The sequence below is a fragment of the Aphanomyces astaci genome (assembly GCF_000520075.1).
Source record: "Aphanomyces astaci strain APO3 unplaced genomic scaffold supercont1.19, whole genome shotgun sequence".
NCBI classification, from domain to species: domain Eukaryota; phylum Oomycota; class Saprolegniomycetes; order Saprolegniales; family Verrucalvaceae; genus Aphanomyces; species Aphanomyces astaci.
This window is the reverse complement of record NW_009798282.1, coordinates 582,319-600,191: the sequence shown is the minus strand read 5'-3', so window position 1 is coordinate 600,191 and position 17,873 is coordinate 582,319. Positions and strand designations below refer to the sequence as shown.

Genomic DNA, 17,873 nt, shown 5'->3' with positions numbered 1-17,873 from the left:
ACTTCCAATTTTCTAGTATTTTTGTATTTGTGTCTTTCTTATTAAATACATAAATAAAAAAGACTGTGGGTATAGGACTTTTGAAATATTTCTGTATTTCTACTCTAATCGAGTAAGCACCTTTCTCACCGCTTTACGCTGACGTATTCGTCAACTTCTCTTCTCCGAGAGTAATTCCCCTTTTAAGCTCTTCTACTCCCGTTTCACTTCGTGAGCGTAGCGAGCCCTAACTCTCTCTCCTCTATTGTTTTTTTTACAACTATCCATACAATATTCTCGTCAGATAGGACTTGAACCTATAACTTTGGAGTTAATTTAAATTATTACCAGTTATTTTCTCAATTTTTTTAAATGCTATTTATAGTATTAAACAAAAATAAATATTTATAAAAATTATTTATGGAAAATATGCTTTAAAAGACTATGTCGAGCCATAACTTTTTCCATCTGAGTGCAGGTGCACCACCATCTTTGTAGGCTGGGCTTGATCCTTGTGTCGTCGAAAATGGCGAACGAGCGCAACCACCAAGCCAATCCAGACAACTCCAAGTGCACTTGCCCACCACAAACTACTCCAGTCATCCCAACTATTCGAGGCCATAAGCGTGCTCATGGGCGATTTCCCGGACGACCGCCGCGACGCCGCCCCAGTCGATGGGGTGATGGACATCACGACGGAGTACGCCTGAGGTCCGTGGATCAACACAGACGCGCCCTTGACATGCAGCTCCAATTCGATCGCTTGTCGGCTTTGCAGTTCAGAGGACCCCGCGGCTCGAAGAACGTCCTTGTACGACACTTGCACCATTTCCACGTTGTTGAGTCGGTCGTTACATTCGTCGCTGGAGGTTAGCGAACGCACGACAATGTGCGGCGCGCCTCGCACAGTCACAAACAAATCCAAATCGTTTTGCAACATGCGCGTAGCCACCAAATTGCCCGGTGGGTCCGTCCATACCTAGATCAAACATTATGAAAGACACGATCAACAAGGCTAACTGGTAGGTAGCCTTCCCGCTATACAACACGATCAAGATTTACCAGCGTCGCCCGAAACACTTGATGGCGAGTCAACGTCGCTGGGTACGAGTCTTGGCTGTGGTGGGCCACCAACGGCGCCGCCGGTTGCAACGCATTGGGCCAAAACTTGACGATGGGATCGTCGCTACTGAAGAAGGCTACGTTCGACATGTTGGGTAGACCGTAGCCTACATACACTATCACCATGAGCCAAGTCTAGTAACTATTAGAGTTGTGAGTAGTATGTACTATAACCTCGTACCTTGACTCATGTCTGGGTAGTGCAGTGGCACACTGGTGCGAGCGTCGCATGCCTGGTGGACTTTGTTGTGATCCAATCGACGGACGAGGCCGTTTGAGCTGTGGACCAACAGCGCCTTGATCAATGACGCCGGAATGTACGTCATCCCCACGGAGATATCGTACACTCCCTCGTGCCACCACCCGTCTCGTAGCCACTCGTAAATCAACACTGCCATACCCGCAACCACAGGCGTGGCCTACAGATATATCTTATATCATTTTGACACGAATGATATGTTGAATGACATTTTGTTCGTACCTGCGACGTGCCTTGGAGTGGACATACGTCGCTGGTTTTGGCAGTGGACCCAGGGGCCTCACTCTTGGCCGACCACAAGACTTCCCCCGGAGCGACCAGATCCGGCTTCATCCGTCCGTCGCTCGTGGGCCCTTGCGACGAAAACGACGCGACGCTCTGGGGGTTGTACACCCGCGGGCATCGGAACTTGGCCAACAAACTGTCGGCAGATGTCAGCGATGCCCCCACCCTACGGCTCCTCCAAAATAACGTTCTGAAACGACTAAGTATATGTCGTACGTGATGACGTTCTTCGCGCCGGCAGGAGAGCTGATCGTGCGCACGCCGTCGTCGCCGCCATTCCCAGCCGCAATCACAACCAAAATCTCGGGATGGTTGAACAAGTACTCGTCTAGATTTTGCGCTTGCTAGTGACGTAGTAGTCGTTAGTCGTTTGAGTGGTTGCCAACACTTGGACGGGCAAGAGTACTCTGCTGTAGTCGTCTTTTTGAGTGCCCCACGAGTAGGAAAAGATCTTGGCGCCTGCTTGGACTTGCTTGTCCATCAACGCCGCAGCGGTTAACGGAGTGGTCAGCTTCACAGGACATTCCAAGGCTCTGTTGTTGGCACACGACGCGTTCTACCAGTTGAATTGTATTTGCACACTTAGAATCCCCATATTGGTGGTTACTGTACATACTTGACTGCCAATGTCTGTAAACGCAATCTTGGCCTGTGGAGCGACGCCCACATCCGGATGCAGTTGGCTCCAGGAACTGCCTGCCAAAATGCCGCTCACATGGGAGCCATGACCACACGTGACCGACTTGGACTGGTCCACTCTGTCTGCCATGGGTTCGTACAGCACCACCTAGTCACTCTTAACTGACTAGAAACCAACTAACGGGAAGAAGGGGGTACCTTTCGAGCGTGGGGGTTGATGGTGCCGAACTCCCGGGGACTTGGCTGGTCGAACTGGTCGTGGTCCATGTACAAGCCAGAGTCGGAGATGCCCACCACGACCCCATGGCCCAAACTATTCTCAAAACGGCCAAGTCTTTCAATTACGTTCTACGTGGTACGCACATGCCATGCTTGTGGGCGTTGTCGATGCCAACGATGGATGAGATCTGGTCACTCGAGTAGTCACTGGACCGAGTATATGACGACAGAGGCAAGTCGAATGTCTCCATGATGGACGTTCGAGTGACATAATCGACGAGAGGATGACTGCAAGCCAACGCAATAGCTGTCGCCCACGTCTTGAAATTCGTCAGTGGTGGCACCCCCCTACCAAGTTCGACTCGGTTTCAGATGGTTTGGTTTCAGGGGTTGTTTGTTTAGTAATGGCAAGAGATATTCATACAAGAGGCCATCGTCATCGAACGTAACCAGGTTGTGGATGCCCGTGGTGCTCTTCAGCCCAGCATTCAACGACGCCAGGACGCCGGACGAGGATGCGCCGTCCACAAGGGCAATGTGCACCGCTGGAGACGCCGTCGAGTACATGGCATGCAGAGAGCGCGCCAACGGACTGAATTTGAACAGCGGAGGCAGCGGCAACACTTGGTCGTCCACACAAGCTAAGGATGACATGGCTACCTGCTGGTCCAAGGTAGCATGGACTAGCACTACTGTACGACCTACACACTCATTGGATGGATCACAATCGATCACAAAGTGTTGATGGAACTTACCGTGGTCAATTCCGTTGCTTCGACTCACGACAGTTGCCGTCGATGCTATGGATTGAATGGCCTCGACGCACTCGTGTTCGTGGTGAGATCGCTGCAACTGCACCAACACTGGCAGCGCCATCGTTGCATTGCCCATTGCCTGCAGGCGTATGAAATAGACATAGCATTGATGAGTCGTACTGACATGACCAAATGTATCTGTGTGGTATCGTACCATGGCTACATCGATGGACGGCAGTGACGCCAGGTTGAATAGATCGCAGCCCTGCAGGAAGAGACTGGTCGGACTGTCCAATATGTGGTCCGTGGCTTGTTGGAATTGAGTCCAAAATGAATGAAACCCCACGCCTTTCGTTGTCATGTTGACGTGGAGGTGATGTGCGTCGCATGCAATCAAGTTCAAGGACGCATTGGATAAGTTCAAGGATGCTTTGGATGTGGCGGCAGCTTCCAAGTGTCGGCGACGTCCTTCTGACGACATGCCATCGTCCTGCTGGCACGTCGAGCAATTGCGTGGGTGGGCCAGTGCAAACTCGGAGCAATGGTACTGGCACCACGCGTAGGTCGAGTCAAAGGCCAGGGACCATCCGCTAGGTAAACTAACAAGTAAAAGCCCAGTGGCAGCCCACGAAAGGCCACTCAGCATAATTCTGTGCGTGGTATGTACGTTTGGCAAAGTGCCACAACAGGTGACGAGAGAAAGGGGCCCAACTGGCTGTTGTTGCATTTCCACGTCAGATTTCACTTGAAGTTGTCCACATTTTTTTGACTTGCTGTTAGTATAACATCCGCTTCGTACACTAATTCAAGTCGCGATCGTCAGAATTTCCAAACAGGAGCTCACACACACTTGCTAACGTTGTTAGTGCTGAAGCCAACCAGACACATTAGTAGGTCATCACACGTTGGTTAGATTAGCCTTAACCGCGCTTGGCAGCTTGCTTTTGCATGTAGTTGTCTCCGCGCAGGCCAGTCAGCACTTGGACGACTTCTTCAACACCAGCCGATTGGTTGGCGGCGAGCGCTTCGTTCAACGCAGTCACTTGGTCGAATTCAAGAGACTCGCACAAGAACTCGACTTCGTACTCGTCCACGCGGACGTCGGCGGCGGTTTGCAGCAGTTCGCGGAACTGCTTCTTGACCTTGCGGAAGGCCTTCTTGAGCTTTTCTTTGGCCTGCTTGGCTTCGTTCTTAGAGGCCTTCTCGGCTTCCTCGGCCGCCGCCTTAGCCGCCGCGGCGTCGGCTTCGGCCTTCTTGGCGGCGTCGATGATGGCCTGGGCAGCCGCTTCCTTGGCGCGCTTTTCGCTCTCCTTCTTGTCCTTGGCGGCCTGCTTGACGCGGCGGAGGCGCGGGTCGTTGGCTTGCGCGCGGTCGACCAGCGTCGCCAGACGCGCGTACTCCTTCTTCTTGAGCTTCTTGGCGGCGGCTTCGTTCTTCTTCATCAGGAAGCGCTTCTCGTCGCGATGTTCTGCGCTGTCAACGTCGTGCTCGGCGTTGTGGGTGAAGTCGCGCCACGAGTCGAACTGGAACCAAAAGTTGTAGAACGCCGTCACATCGTCCAGCGGCGTGCTGTCGTCGCCGAGGAGGGGCACGGGCTTGACCTCGGAGAAGCGCGCGTTGCGCTCAAACACGGGTCCGTACAGCGCGTAAAAGTCGACAGTGCCCTTGCCGTCGTCGGTCTTGATCTTTTCCGTGCCCAGGGGAATCCATTCGTCAAACTCGCACTGCGAGTCGTACGCGCGCTTCTTCTGTGCGTCCGTGAGCGTGTGGAACGCCTTCTGCACCGCCAAATAGTTGGGATCGTCTTCATCCTTGAGGGTCTTGTCCGGGTGGTGCTCAATCAATACGCGGTGGTACGCCTTCTTGATTTGTTCGGGCGTGGCGTCAAACATCACGTCAGTCAAGCCGAGCTGCTGGTACATGGTCAGTTGCAGGAACTGCTTGCCCTTGATGGACTTGCGGTACTTGTCCAAGATGGCTTCTTCTTGCAGCTTGGCCGCGACCTTGGCGTCGTCGCCGACGCTTTCCATCGACAGCGAGCGGCCACGAGCCGCGTTGCGCACACGCTTGTGCAGAGAGCGACCGGCGATTTCCACGCGCTTCAAGTGCGGGTAGCCACCCAACCCAAGGAGGACCTTGGAGTCGTCGGCACCTTTGGGCGGGGCAGGAAGGGCGAGCAGGCTCATGACGATTGAGATTGCGGATGGATGATAAGTGGTGCCAACGCAACATGCAATTTCACAGGGATTGTTTTATGTACGACGTACGTATTGTATGAATTAGTACGCCCAAAAAGTATTACAGTTTGACGAAATAATAATCCAATACACGGTACGTACAACGGGAAGTACAACCTCTCAAACATGATAATGTATTTTTAGGCAACGTTTGGAATGTGTGGAGGCTCAATGTCATGGATGCCTCAATCTGTACGTATGTACAGTAGCACTAACACAAAGTTGGTATGTTGAAGCCATTGAAAAGTACTACATGGGTGATCCGCTCCAGTAAGCCATCGCTGTGCCCGAGTCTGGTCGAATCCACTACCAATTGAGTGTCTTACAGTCAATTTGGTACCGGTAGTGCTGTTAACAGTTAAACAGCAAAATGTACATTGCACATTTGAATTATCCGGATTCGGATAAAGATCGACTTCATTTTCAAATTGCAAGCGACAGCGCTCAAGTGTCCAAAGCGATCATGAACTTGGTGTTGGAGTTTGAAGACGTGCAGGAATATGGTTCACATCTTCTACAAGGATCCAACGCCGATGGAAAAGTGGGGACAGCGCAGCATTGCGAGCCAACGTCCACTGAAAAACGTCGTGTGAAAATGCAATGCCTGCGCAAACTTCCGACTTGGAACGAGCGGGTGGCGCTGGTGCTGTTGAATCGGCTGCGAAAGCAAGAAAGTATGAATCTCGCGTGGGGTTGTGAAAAGACCTGACAACTAATGTACGTACGTAGCTGCGAGACGTCGGAGCCAACTAGCCCAAACCATGCTTGACGTTGGCAGCTTTCTCAAGGCATTGAGAGTTACCGATGCCAACGACGATGAAGCAGAAGACGAGTAATGTGCATCGTCTGTTAGATTGTCAGCTACATTTGAAGACAATAGCAATGATGATTCCATTTTTAATACTTTGCTCACTCGGTGCCTACTCACTGCCCTTCGGTGCACTGGTATACAGTACAGTGTACTGGTGTGTTACCAGTGTATATGCCAAAGTATCAGTTTCTTTCGATGCACATGGAGATCTATTATTGTCGATGACTTGTGTACAAGAAAGGGCGTTGTGATCTACAATCAATCGTGACTGGATAGATCCTTGCGTGGATGATTTTCACGTCGTGATGGTATTAATACAATGGTCGGCAATACAAGTTTCAACGAATCTCGACAACGTTAAACTAGGAGCATCTTTGTCAGCAGCCGCGTCGTCTTGGCCTACCCGTGGAGTACCTGATGGAGATAGCGTGGTTGCACAGTAGGCAGGAGCGTACGTCTGTCGTTGTGCTGCGGTGGAGCGTGAGTTGCTTGCAGTGACAACACCACTTCTTGCGACTCAAGTCGTCGTAGTCTTGCAGAATCCAACGGGAAGGCCACATTACGGTCACTCCAGCGTTGGCTTGATCGCAGATTCGTTTGTGCTGCTAACTATAGAACCAGTTTGACATGAACATGACCAACAGCCGCGCTGCGCTCCCATTGGCCGCCTACAAGTTGGAAAATTGTACTGGACCAATCAATTTTCGTCAAGGTTTAAACCATAACTTGTCTCAAATGTCTAACAGCAACTGGTGGCTTGACTTTATGTGTTTATCGCCACGCTTACAATTAACCGGTGGGAATGCTCTTACTTTACAACAAACATCACATTCTAACATTCTAACGTTAGTCAGTTCAAGACAACGACAGTGAAATGCGCAGCTGTAATACAACATTTATCATTTTGACTTCATCGCGCGCTCCACGTAGATGTGTTAGTTGTCTTGGCTGGTGCAATACAGGTGGTGCACTCCATGCAGAAGACGTGCGTCCGGGTCTTGTGTTGGGGCACCATGCTGCGGCACCGCGCACACCATGACTTCTCGGCAGGCAGGTACGACGACGAGGGGATTCCAGACACTGGCATGTTGATGTGAAATGGCGAATTGAACAATGTCCAATTGGCAATTGGCAACTATGCATGTAGCCAAGGTGTTCATACTTATAAGCTTCTTGGGATTTGGAGAAAAGTTAACCGACGGCCCGTGGTGCAACGGCCACCACGTCAAGTGAAACGTTCAGAATTTCAAAACTGCATTAAGCAAAATGTTGATATGCAATTTTTTTAATATGAAGACTATTTCATTTCAAAATTGCACGTGGCTTACGTTGTTCAACTTGCTGTTGAGTTTACTGCCAATTGAGATGAATAAGGTAGAAATTTAGGCTTTCAATCTGGTGAATCTCGTGTGATGCGAACACTCTACACAGGAAATCTTGCACAGTTTTTGTCAAAGACATTCGCAGTCAAGCTAATCTTCTGGTGTACTACCGTACTAACAGTTTTTGTCAAAGACATTCGCAATCAAGCTACCTTCTGGTGTACTACCGTACTACTGAGCTGCTAAAAGTCATACTTCGAAGTACTAGAATAGGAAAGTGTACATACGAAACCCAGAGTGGAGTACGGTTGGTTGACTTCGCCGATCGTGAGGGAGCTACAGAGTCTGCAACGGCTAAGACACCAAGGAATAACAATGTGGTGGTACGTGGAGGCAATACCTACCAACCAACCATACAGACTGTACTGTAGCCACCAGCTTGCACTGAAAAGGCGACATGGATATACAGTAAGCTACTGAGTACACTACCGGTAGCTGTATAGCCCCCATGGAACCTATACAATCCATCAACCCAATGTTTTACAAATTTGTAGAAGATATAAACAAGCACACAACGTGATAGTGTATAATAACTAGGATTAATAGTGCATATTGCAGTCAGGGCTTGATGTGCCGCACTTTGAAGTCTTTGTCCAAATAGTATCCGCTCTTGTGCAAATGCGTCGCGGGCAGTTCGATCATTAAATCGTATTCGACGACCTACATCGCCACGTATTCCTCACACATCCAGTAAAGACATGTATATGTATGTATGTATGTAGTACCTTGCTGCAAAACAGTTCAAAGTCGTCGTCTGTCATGGGTCCGTACAGCAAACTCCACTTGCCCTCGAGCAGCACAAAGTAGTAGCGCTCGCACTCTCCATGCTCGTACCACCCTTCTTCGCCCTGTACCGTGCCTGAACACGCGTTCAAGATGCCGTTGCTTTGTGTCTTGGCCCGTGTCGACTTCTTCGTCGACGTCGTGCCATCTCCCTTTTTCCCCAACATGGATCGCATCTTGTCCTGCATCTTGCCGATCGTGCTCTTGGGGGCGTTTGAACTGCTGGCAGACGCGGTGGTGGTGAGGTTTTTTGTGCTGCTTTCCTCGCGTACTTCGTTGTCCTTACGCCGCGCGGACGAAGGGGGCTGCTCCTGCTTGGCATCTTTCGTCGATGATGCGGCTGCCGTCGCCGCACTTCCCCCCCCTCCTTGAGACTGGCCACGTTCGGTATCGTTGTCGTCGTCGGTAGATTCCTTCTTGGCAATTGCAGCGGATGCTGTGGCCTTGGCTGATTTGTCCTGCGGTCGATCCGACGACTCCCCCTTGTTTGCCCCTCCTCCCCCTTCCTTGGAGACCTTCTTTTTGGGGCTCCCCCCTCCTCCCCGATCACTGTCGTCGTCGTCGCTGCCCCCGTCGTTTTTCTTCTTAGCCGCCCGCCGACGTCGACGTCGATCCTCCTCCGAGTCATCGTCGGAGCTGCGGGGGCTGTCCGAGTCTTCGTCGTCATCGTCATGACCCCCTCGACGGCGTCGTGACGATCGGTGACGACGGCGGTGCCTGCGACGTGCCGACTTGGTGTCGTCGTCACTGCTGTTCGAGTCACTGCTGTGCCGCTTCTTGCGTCGTTGCCTCGACGACTTGTGGGCCGAATGGTGCTTCTTTTTCGCCTTCTTTCCCGTGTCGTCACCGTTGTCGTCACCGCCGCCTTTGTCATCGCTCATGTCGCCCTCGTCCTGCTTCTTTGGTTTGTCGCGGTGTTTCTTCCGACTCGTGACTTCCTCGTCGTCGGTCACATCCGGGTCGTCGTCGTCGTCGGACGATCCACTGTGTCTTTTGCCCTTTTTCTTCTTGGACTTCTTCTTCTTGCCCGCTTTTCGCGGCGACGACGTCGCTTCCCCCGTGGTGTCCTTATCCAGAAACTCAACGTACGACGCTGGCACGTACCCCGTCTTGCCGTTGCATTCGCACTTGAGATACCCCGTCTTCTTGGTCGAGTATACATTGAGGACATCGCCCGTCTTGAGCGTCAGCTCTTCGTCCGACTTGGGCTTGCGGTCTCGTAATGCCCTTGCCACGACGCTCACTGTACTGCCGTCTCCGTCGTCGGGCGTGGTGTCGTCGTTCTCCTTGGACTTTTGCTTTTTCCCGCCAGTGGTGGTCGTGGAACTGGTCTCTGTGAGATCGTTGTACGTGGTGGTCACGGCGTTGGTGCTAGTACTGCCGCCGCCGGGCGTGTTGGCATACGAATCGATGCTGTCGTTCGTGAGCCCTCGGATCTGCTTAATCGGTTGCTTTGGTTTTGTCGTCAAGGCAGGCAGCATCGCGGTCGGCCCGCTTGGATGCTGCTGCTGGCCTGAAAGACAACGACCTGTTGAGCAAAAGTGAAACCTTTCGCTGTCGTTATAAAGGCGGATGCCGCCGTTTCAACCTCGGAATGCACCAATCACGAGATGGGAAAACCCATCCACCAACCACAGGCGAGGCTGCAAATGTATTTTTAGCAGTCGGCCAGGGCGAACCGTCGTGGGTCGTCGATGGCGGCACATTCGTTGTCGACGCTTCGCAATGTATGGAGCTCATCATCCATGTCCCACATGAATATACATGAAATGATATGGGATACTGTTCCCCAGTTTGAAGGGCTATCGACTGACTAGTCCTCGCTAACAGGACTCCTCGAAATGAACCTCGTCGTCGATTACTTAATGCGTATCCTACTGCACCGCCTCCTGCAACGCACAACTACTTTAGAAGTACACGGGTGCTTTATTCCCTGCCAATGCCTTTTACTAGAACAAAAAGTTTCCCCTGTGCTGTTGATATCATGATAATACACGCCGTCTCCTTGCGATATGAACACTATACTGAAATTTAGCCGTTCCAAAATCAGGGGGAAATCAGTACTACAGTTATATACTATCGGTAGAACATGAACAAGAATAGCACAACGCACAACAACATCACGGCCTTAGTATCTCCGTCCACTTGAAACTGTTTTGGATCGAATATGCCAGTCAGTACGGACCTACAATGTATGTACATGTCCAGCAAATGTACAGTTAAGACCCCCCCCCATCCCCCCCCGTCAAAACCAATGCAATCACTTGTATAAGTTAGCAAGGAATGTGAAACTGGGCGTCGACAACCACCTGTTCGAGGGCTTCCACACATGCGCGCACCCACTTGGCGGTGGTGACCACGGGCTCTCGTCCCCCCGATCGCCGGATCTGCTGGATGCCCGGCCGCACCGCGTCCAGTCGTTCTGCCGTGCGGGTCCCATCCGGCAAGACGACGTGGGTCACCGTCGACACGATCGCCGGCTCCACCACGCCGCCGTAGAGCCGCACGCATTGCGCAACGTGATGCATGTGGACATCGTCCGCCATATCGACATACACGACGCACCGCCAGAGAAAGTTGCCGCTAGTTTCCATCGCTTCCTGGGTCTCATCGTCTTGATCCATGAGCATCCTCTGCCAACCCATGGACATATCGATGGTTGCAAACACTGCCGCCGATGACAGGATCGTAGCCAAGTCGTCTGCTGTCACGGGCGCCGTGAACGAGTCGCCGTACCGATCGTACAGGGTCTTGAGCGTCGCTGTAGTTTCTGGATTTGCAAACACATAATCGGTTGCTTTCCAAGGCTCTTGGACCTAGCATAATGTCACCACGAGTACGGTGGATGGAATTCAACACGTTAAAGCGTAATATTATATATATATATATATATTATTTATATATATTCATCGTATCGGAATTATTTTTTCACCAACAGGACGCCAAATACTGTATAAACAGTACGTCGAGGGATGTATTATGTATATATGGATGGATGGATGCTGGATATACATATCCGAGTTATTTTGATGATTCTCTCCAAGAAGACGCCGATGATAATATATATATATATATATACGTATATCACGTCTAATATAAATAACATGTATATATATATATATATATATATATCTGAGTTGTGTGTATGATTCTCTCCAACAATATGACTAATATATATATATATATATATATATATTGTCAAATCGCTTTGAAACTGGAGCCGCCGTAAGAGAATGAAACAATGAACCGCCAAAGCCAATCAAATCATGGTCTGTCGAATTTCTGCGAATCCAAAATATTGATTCAGTTCACTTGGGCAAAAACTGATATATGCTACACATTGTAGAGTATAGTTTGAACAAGATTAACTAGGGTCGAATGGTGGTATTGGCCAATTGCCTCAAACGTCCAATTTGGGTGAAAAGCACAATATATATCCGAGTTGCTTTTATGATTCTCTCTAATATATATAGTTTATATGCATACATACTAGTATATCCGAGTTGTTTTTACGATTCTCACCCAACTCGACGACAAATATACATATATATATATATATATATATATATATATATATATCCGAGTTTTTTATGCTTCTCTCCAACTAGACAACTATTATATACAAATCGTACCTGGGTTTGTACGCAGCGCAGGATCCAGTCAACGTACACGACGTTGTACGTAGCTTGTTTGATGTAATTGCCGACTCTAACTCCGTCAGCTGACGCCGCCACAATGACTGTGGTCTGGGGGTCGTGGAGCTTCGGGTGGGGGTTTTGAGTGATGGTCGCTCCATTCGCAAACAAAAGTTGCTCTATTGTGGCCTTGGTCACGCCCTTGGCGTCGTATTTCCCAGGCAAGACACAAAACGTCAGCCCTACTCTTACGCCGTCATGTATTGCAACGCTTAATATCTACCTATACTAGTATATATATATACATATAAATATATAATAGTGTTCAACTCCCAATATATATATATATATTTATAAAATAGTGTTCAACTCCCAATATATATATATATATATATAATAGTGTTCAACTCCCAATATATATATATTTATATAATAGTGTTCAACTCCCAATTTATATATTTATATAATAGTGTTCAACTCCCAATTTATATATTTATATAATAGTGTTCAACTCCCCAATATATATATATATATATAATAGTGTTCAACTCCCAATATATATATAATATAATAGTGTTCAACTCCCAATATATATATACATATATAACCTTGAAAAATCGTCGACTGTGCTTCGACAATGTCCATGTTGGCTTGGGAATACTCGATGGACACCCCCACGTGCCCCCGATCGAGCGTGGACCGGCGGCGTTCCGCATCGTTTTTTCTTTTTTTTGGCTTTTGCTCGCCCAGCACAACGTCCACGGCGCGCTTCTTCTGGCCCAACTGCTGCCCTTTCAACGCGTTTAGCTGCGACAGCGTCAGACACTCGTGCCATTGTTTGTCGTACCTACAACCAAGCGAAATATTATGAATAGCATAAACTACTTGAGAAATAGCCAACCGAATGGCTTTAAGCCGAGGAAACCGCAGCGTGAGCCCCGTCTGGAACTGCGTCGAATATGTCAGCTCGAACCCGTACACCTCCATGCACACGGATTGGTCGGGGGGTAGCCACACATCCGGTCGTACATCGCCCTTGGGGGCCCACCCTCGAAAATGAGCAGGGCGCTACAAATAAGAGAGGCCAAAGGTGTTACGAATTAGCTACAAATGTCGCCAGCCATTGGTCAATCAAATGTTTTGAAGTTTCCTCACAGACAGTAGGTAGTAAAACGACAAAAATATATTCTGTAGCCAATCAGCGACAAGGAAATCGTCCAGCTTGGCCACGATTCGTGATTGGTTTAACACATTCAAGGATATCAAGGCATATATTGTCCAATCGATTCGACACTGGATCCCTCAGCAGGTTAAGAGAATCGATTAAAGAACCCCTAAGCCAATCAAATCACGTCATGTCAAATTTCTGCCAATCCAAACGATTGACCCCTCTCGCATTGGGCAAAACCAATAAATACTAATTTTTGTACAGTATAGTGTGAACAAGATTAAATACGCTCAAATTGATTCGAATGGTATTGGGCGAAATGACACTCTCATCTCCAAATTTGGGCGAAATGCAAAATATATTGTTGAGTTTATTCCAAACTGGAGCGACACGTCTAACATCGACACCACAACCCACTGTGCAGAAGAATCGGCAGACGAATTCAGCCAATCAGAATGGAGGAAATCAACCAATCAACAAGCTAATTAGCATTCTAATTAGTGTGTGTTGACTGAAATTAGAGTTAGCACTAGACAGTGTTTGAATCGGCACAAAAGGCCAAGAGTTTGGTTGAAAGGGCAATCTGCCATAGTAATCACTACCAGGGATACCAGTACAATCAATGGTATTGTGGATCTGTCAGTCCAAATTTCCAGACCTGGTCGAATCGAATTACGAATCGACGCTATTGGCGAATCCAATTTTGAGTGGATTTGATTGGCTCTTATAGAAACGACAAGTACATTCAACCAATCAGAACTTCCAGTGTGATTCAAGGTTGACTAGACAAGCCGCGCGCAAATGTTAGTAGTTTATAGCGAATTTTTTCACAATATTGATAACTCCAACAAGAAGTACCTTGTCGCTGATGGGTTCCCATGGACGCCAGTGCGGAGCCAACTGCGTCCGCAACGTGTCGAGCTCTTCGAGGGAATAGCCCGTGCCAACCTTGCAAAACGAGACCACTGGAATATCCTTGGGCACATGGTTTGGGTCGATTGGGTGCTGCAGCACGCCTACATCACATCACACATGTACAAAAAGATATTGTGTTTTCATCCCTACCGAGCAGAAAATGAGATACGGCGCCGCCGCGGCGCTGGCCTTCGCCGTAATACCCCCCCAACACCAACACGTCCAAATGCTGGGTCATGCCGGCGTAATCAGGCTTGAGTTTGATCCACTTTTGACTGCGCCGACTCACTTCCCCACACATGTAGTGCGACGTCGCATCCTTCAAGATCAATCCTGTCCATCCATTCTAGTGTTATGGTTGTGTTTCAACTGGATCGACACAAATGTATTACAGACGATCATCGGCAGAAGCAGGATATATATATATGAGCCAACGCGACCGCCATCAACGTCAAAATAGTGTGCGACTTCAATTAGTGTGTGATACCAACCAATCACCACAACGCACCTTAATTGACATACAAAACGCAGTACAGAGAATACATCGATCGATCGATTTTTGACTTCAATTAGTGTGATACCAATCACCACCAGAAGACACCTTTTGACATACAACTCTCTAAGAGTACATCGATCGATCGATCTATTTGGCGATTCAGCACAAAAGTCCAACTTTCGTGTAAAATCACAATACGCATACCTTCAAAGCCCGCGGCTAGCTTGGCATCGACGTCCGCCATGACCACGTCATGACGCTCTTGGGCGGTCATCGTGGACCGGACCAACGTCTGTTCGATACGCACCACCCGATGGTCCACAGATTTCAAGATCCGGTCCAGCAGTGTCAGCCGCGCCGACAACGGCAGACCTGTAGCTCTCCAAGTGAAAAACAAAAAATACCAAAAAAAATTTTTTAAATATTTATTGACCACCCCGGACAATATTTTAATAACGTAGGCTTTTCGAGTAATACAGATTTGTTGTTTACCCATGATGTTGGTGGTATGTACCCCAAAAGGCCACGCTTCTTGGATCAACGCAGGAGCAGCGGACCCGCCAAGATACACGACGTCCCACACGACATAACACAGCCATCGGTGCTTGTTGATGCTACCGTAATCATCTGTGAATATTTTTTTGTTGGCGAGAAAAATAAAATATTTTTTTTTCAAGAGGTTTTTTTCTCTCTACCCTTGGGGTTGTTCACTGGCGACAGTTTTAAGAGAGCCAAACGGATGATATCGAAACTCGACGCTGTCCCAGACCAGCATTTCGCCATCCAAGATGCAATCGACATCTGGCCGCACCTGCGATACAGTGAATCGAGATATTTCACATGTACACGAGCTAGATAAGGTGGATGGACGTACTTGGGCTTGCACGTACGCTTCGATGCACGGGCCGTACTTGTCTGAATAGTTGACACCGTTACGGGAAAACAGCTGCATATGCCGTTGGGTTGTGTTGGAGCTGCTACTTTGCTGCAAGTGACATGTGATGCGCTCGCCGTCCAGTTTGGGCTCCATGTAAAAGTCATTGCCGTTCATGGCTTTGGTGCAATCGCCGAACGTTACTCGCTTTGCCAGCATGGGCGTAAACACTTGAAATGGCTGGATCTGCGGCACGTAGCGCACCATCGAGTTGGTCAGCTCCTGGCATACCTATGTACTCATTCGGGTCATGTCATTCAACGAGGATGAAAGGACGTTCCTTTTGAAGGTCGTTCGTGTGGTTGAACATCTCGACTGCGTCGGGGTGGATGAACTGGAGCACGCGTTCGTGGCGAAGGCCAATCTTCATGTCCTTGATGATGATACGCACGAGCCACTTCTGCTCGTCGGCGCTGCAATGTGTGACGATGTGCAGAAACACCGTCTTCTGTGCATCCTTGTCCTGTCCACTCAGCGTATCCAACATGGCGTTGACATCCTTCACCGTGAGCGGTGCCTCGTCCGCCCGAGGCTTCACGGTGCGGAACTGCATCACTTCTTGCAACACCATCGCAAAGTCGCCCACGGCGCGGGACGTGACGATTGTTGGGTCCGTCCAATGCAACAACTTTTTACCATCCGACGACGTTGGACTGAGGCCCAGAAGATCCACATACATCATGGCGATCTTCGTCTCCTTGAGCTTGTACGTTCGCTCCCGATCCAAGTGCGGACAGAGAAGCCGCAGCAGAGGATACAACGACGCATGGCCGAAGGATTTGCGAAAAGAGTCGCTAAAGATCAGCTTCACCTTGGCTTCTGGTTTGCTCGTGCCCACGACTGCCTCCATTAGCGAGCAGAAGCTCGGGAACGACAGCGCTTCCACCATGTTGATTTTGAATGTATTTGGGAAATGTGGAAATGATTGCGTCTGATTCGCTAACAACTCAGGTTGTAATCCATTTTGATTGGATGCTCAATGCTTTATTGTCCAATGACATATTCGCCTTACGCACCACAGTAAACTTACTTGTATTCATGTTAGTGTACGTTTGCAATCCTGGTCCAGGGGAAAGAAGATAAGTTGTCGAAGGTGTTGTTAGGCTTTGGGATGGGTGTTGAGATTGAATGCAAATTGAAATGTAAGCCACTTCGGTTTGCCCAAAGTCTAATTTGTATGCGACAGTGTATTTCTGTTGCGACGACGGTTTGCCTCGATGATGTGTTGAATCAATTCAAAACATCGTCGCAGGCCAAGATTTACAACTTCAGCTGAAATGCTTTACACGGCGTGACTGCGCTCGCTACATAAGTTGAGGGCTGCACTGAGTAGTGTACGCTGTGCCGCATTGCGAACTTGCGGTAGGCGTGACGAAACCTCACAACATTCAACCTCGTACAGGTGCAACAGGCACCCTACTCCTATAACACATTGCATACATATGCCATGTTCAGTCATTCCAGTTAAAATGTACTTCGAAGCAAGACATAAGCGCAAGTTCAACACGAACGAACGGACGACCAGCTCAAGTTTGGACACAGGAACTAACTTGAAATCGTCATTGGTTCGTTCCAGTACATATTGCTCGATGGGACTTGTGACCTCATAAGCTGCGGACGAGACGGCCTTGGAGCCGCGCTGCAAGCCCCGGCAACTCTCCACCCCAATTCCTGCGACGAGTGGACAGAAGTTGGTCGGCTAAAACAACCGAGGACGAGCCTTGGAGTTTAGGGTAAGTTAGTACTTCTACTACTTAATTTAGTACAAGTACCAGTACTTGCAAAACACTATCTACGTATTGTCGTTGCTGTCCGCGAGCGCGAATGATCGGCTGGTCTCCCTGTGTGTTGTGCGCGTCAAAGCACGTCATGATAAGCCCAGGACATGACAGTATCAGTACAACTGTACCAGGATTTAACCTGGACGAATAGAAACAAACTTGAAGGACTGGTGGTACTGTATTCAAAAACTACAGAATCAACGCGTTGGATGCCAGCTGGCTTATTTCTCATTTGTACAGTACGTCGGCATATTACATATTGGTTTCTTGTTCATGTGAAACTTACTTCAACCAGTATAGCAAGGCTGTTTGACAAAATACGCTCTGTCTTACGGGTATACAGATAGATGCACTCGGTCAACCCACAACGAATTCTTGTGCGTATTAAACGATTCTAGTGCTAGGGTTGTATTTTGCCCAGGCGATGGCTTTCAAATCGAGGCACATCCTCCATATTGAACACGACTACTCTA

General features: G+C 48.9%; 5 protein-coding genes across 10 annotated transcripts; 1 reads left to right on the top strand and 4 right to left on the bottom strand.

Moving 5' to 3' along the window:
* Positions 1 to 396: 396 nt before the first annotated feature.
* Positions 397 to 3,990, bottom strand: H257_08608 (hypothetical protein). 6 transcript variants are annotated; one of them, XM_009834565.1, is made up of 12 exons: positions 3,473 to 3,990; positions 3,259 to 3,397; positions 2,928 to 3,204; positions 2,648 to 2,851; positions 2,483 to 2,597; positions 2,262 to 2,432; positions 2,052 to 2,201; positions 1,862 to 1,989; positions 1,583 to 1,811; positions 1,283 to 1,520; positions 1,042 to 1,208; positions 397 to 958 (listed from the first exon to the last, which is right to left on the bottom strand). In XM_009834565.1, exons 1-12 carry the CDS (start codon positions 3,983 to 3,985, stop codon positions 422 to 424), a joined length of 2,868 nt encoding a protein of 955 aa, XP_009832867.1. In that variant the 5' UTR covers positions 3,986 to 3,990; the 3' UTR covers positions 397 to 421. The 6 variants fall into 6 exon arrangements, with proteins under 6 accessions (XP_009832867.1, XP_009832872.1, XP_009832870.1 ...); XM_009834570.1 differs by having other exon boundaries at positions 1,283 to 1,811; XM_009834568.1 differs by having other exon boundaries at positions 1,042 to 1,520.
* Positions 3,991 to 4,097: 107 nt separating this feature from the next.
* Positions 4,098 to 5,478, bottom strand: H257_08607 (hypothetical protein). Its single transcript, XM_009834564.1, has one exon. It carries the CDS (start codon positions 5,442 to 5,444, stop codon positions 4,179 to 4,181), a length of 1,266 nt encoding a protein of 421 aa, XP_009832866.1. The 5' UTR covers positions 5,445 to 5,478; the 3' UTR covers positions 4,098 to 4,178.
* Positions 5,479 to 5,958: 480 nt separating this feature from the next.
* H257_08606 (hypothetical protein) lies at positions 5,959 to 6,331 on the top strand (the record flags this gene model as incomplete). The annotated part of the gene is made up of 2 exons (XM_009834563.1): positions 5,959 to 6,169; positions 6,225 to 6,331. 2 exons carry the CDS (start codon positions 5,959 to 5,961, stop codon positions 6,329 to 6,331), a joined length of 318 nt encoding a protein of 105 aa, XP_009832865.1.
* Positions 6,332 to 8,194: 1,863 nt separating this feature from the next.
* Positions 8,195 to 10,013, bottom strand: H257_08605 (hypothetical protein). Its single transcript, XM_009834562.1, has 2 exons — positions 8,414 to 10,013; positions 8,195 to 8,348 (listed from the first exon to the last, which is right to left on the bottom strand). The coding sequence occupies exons 1-2, from the start codon at positions 9,950 to 9,952 to the stop codon at positions 8,247 to 8,249; spliced, it is 1,641 nt and encodes a 546-aa protein (XP_009832864.1). The 5' UTR covers positions 9,953 to 10,013; the 3' UTR covers positions 8,195 to 8,246.
* A 719-nt stretch (positions 10,014 to 10,732) lies between these two features.
* H257_08604 (hypothetical protein) lies at positions 10,733 to 16,528 on the bottom strand. The gene is made up of 10 exons (XM_009834561.1): positions 15,560 to 16,528; positions 15,381 to 15,496; positions 15,178 to 15,299; positions 14,890 to 15,057; positions 14,340 to 14,522; positions 14,133 to 14,290; positions 13,008 to 13,174; positions 12,715 to 12,953; positions 12,104 to 12,348; positions 10,733 to 11,287 (listed from the first exon to the last, which is right to left on the bottom strand). Exons 1-10 carry the CDS (start codon positions 15,824 to 15,826, stop codon positions 10,745 to 10,747), a joined length of 2,208 nt encoding a protein of 735 aa, XP_009832863.1. The 5' UTR covers positions 15,827 to 16,528; the 3' UTR covers positions 10,733 to 10,744.
* Positions 16,529 to 17,873: the final 1,345 nt, after the last annotated feature.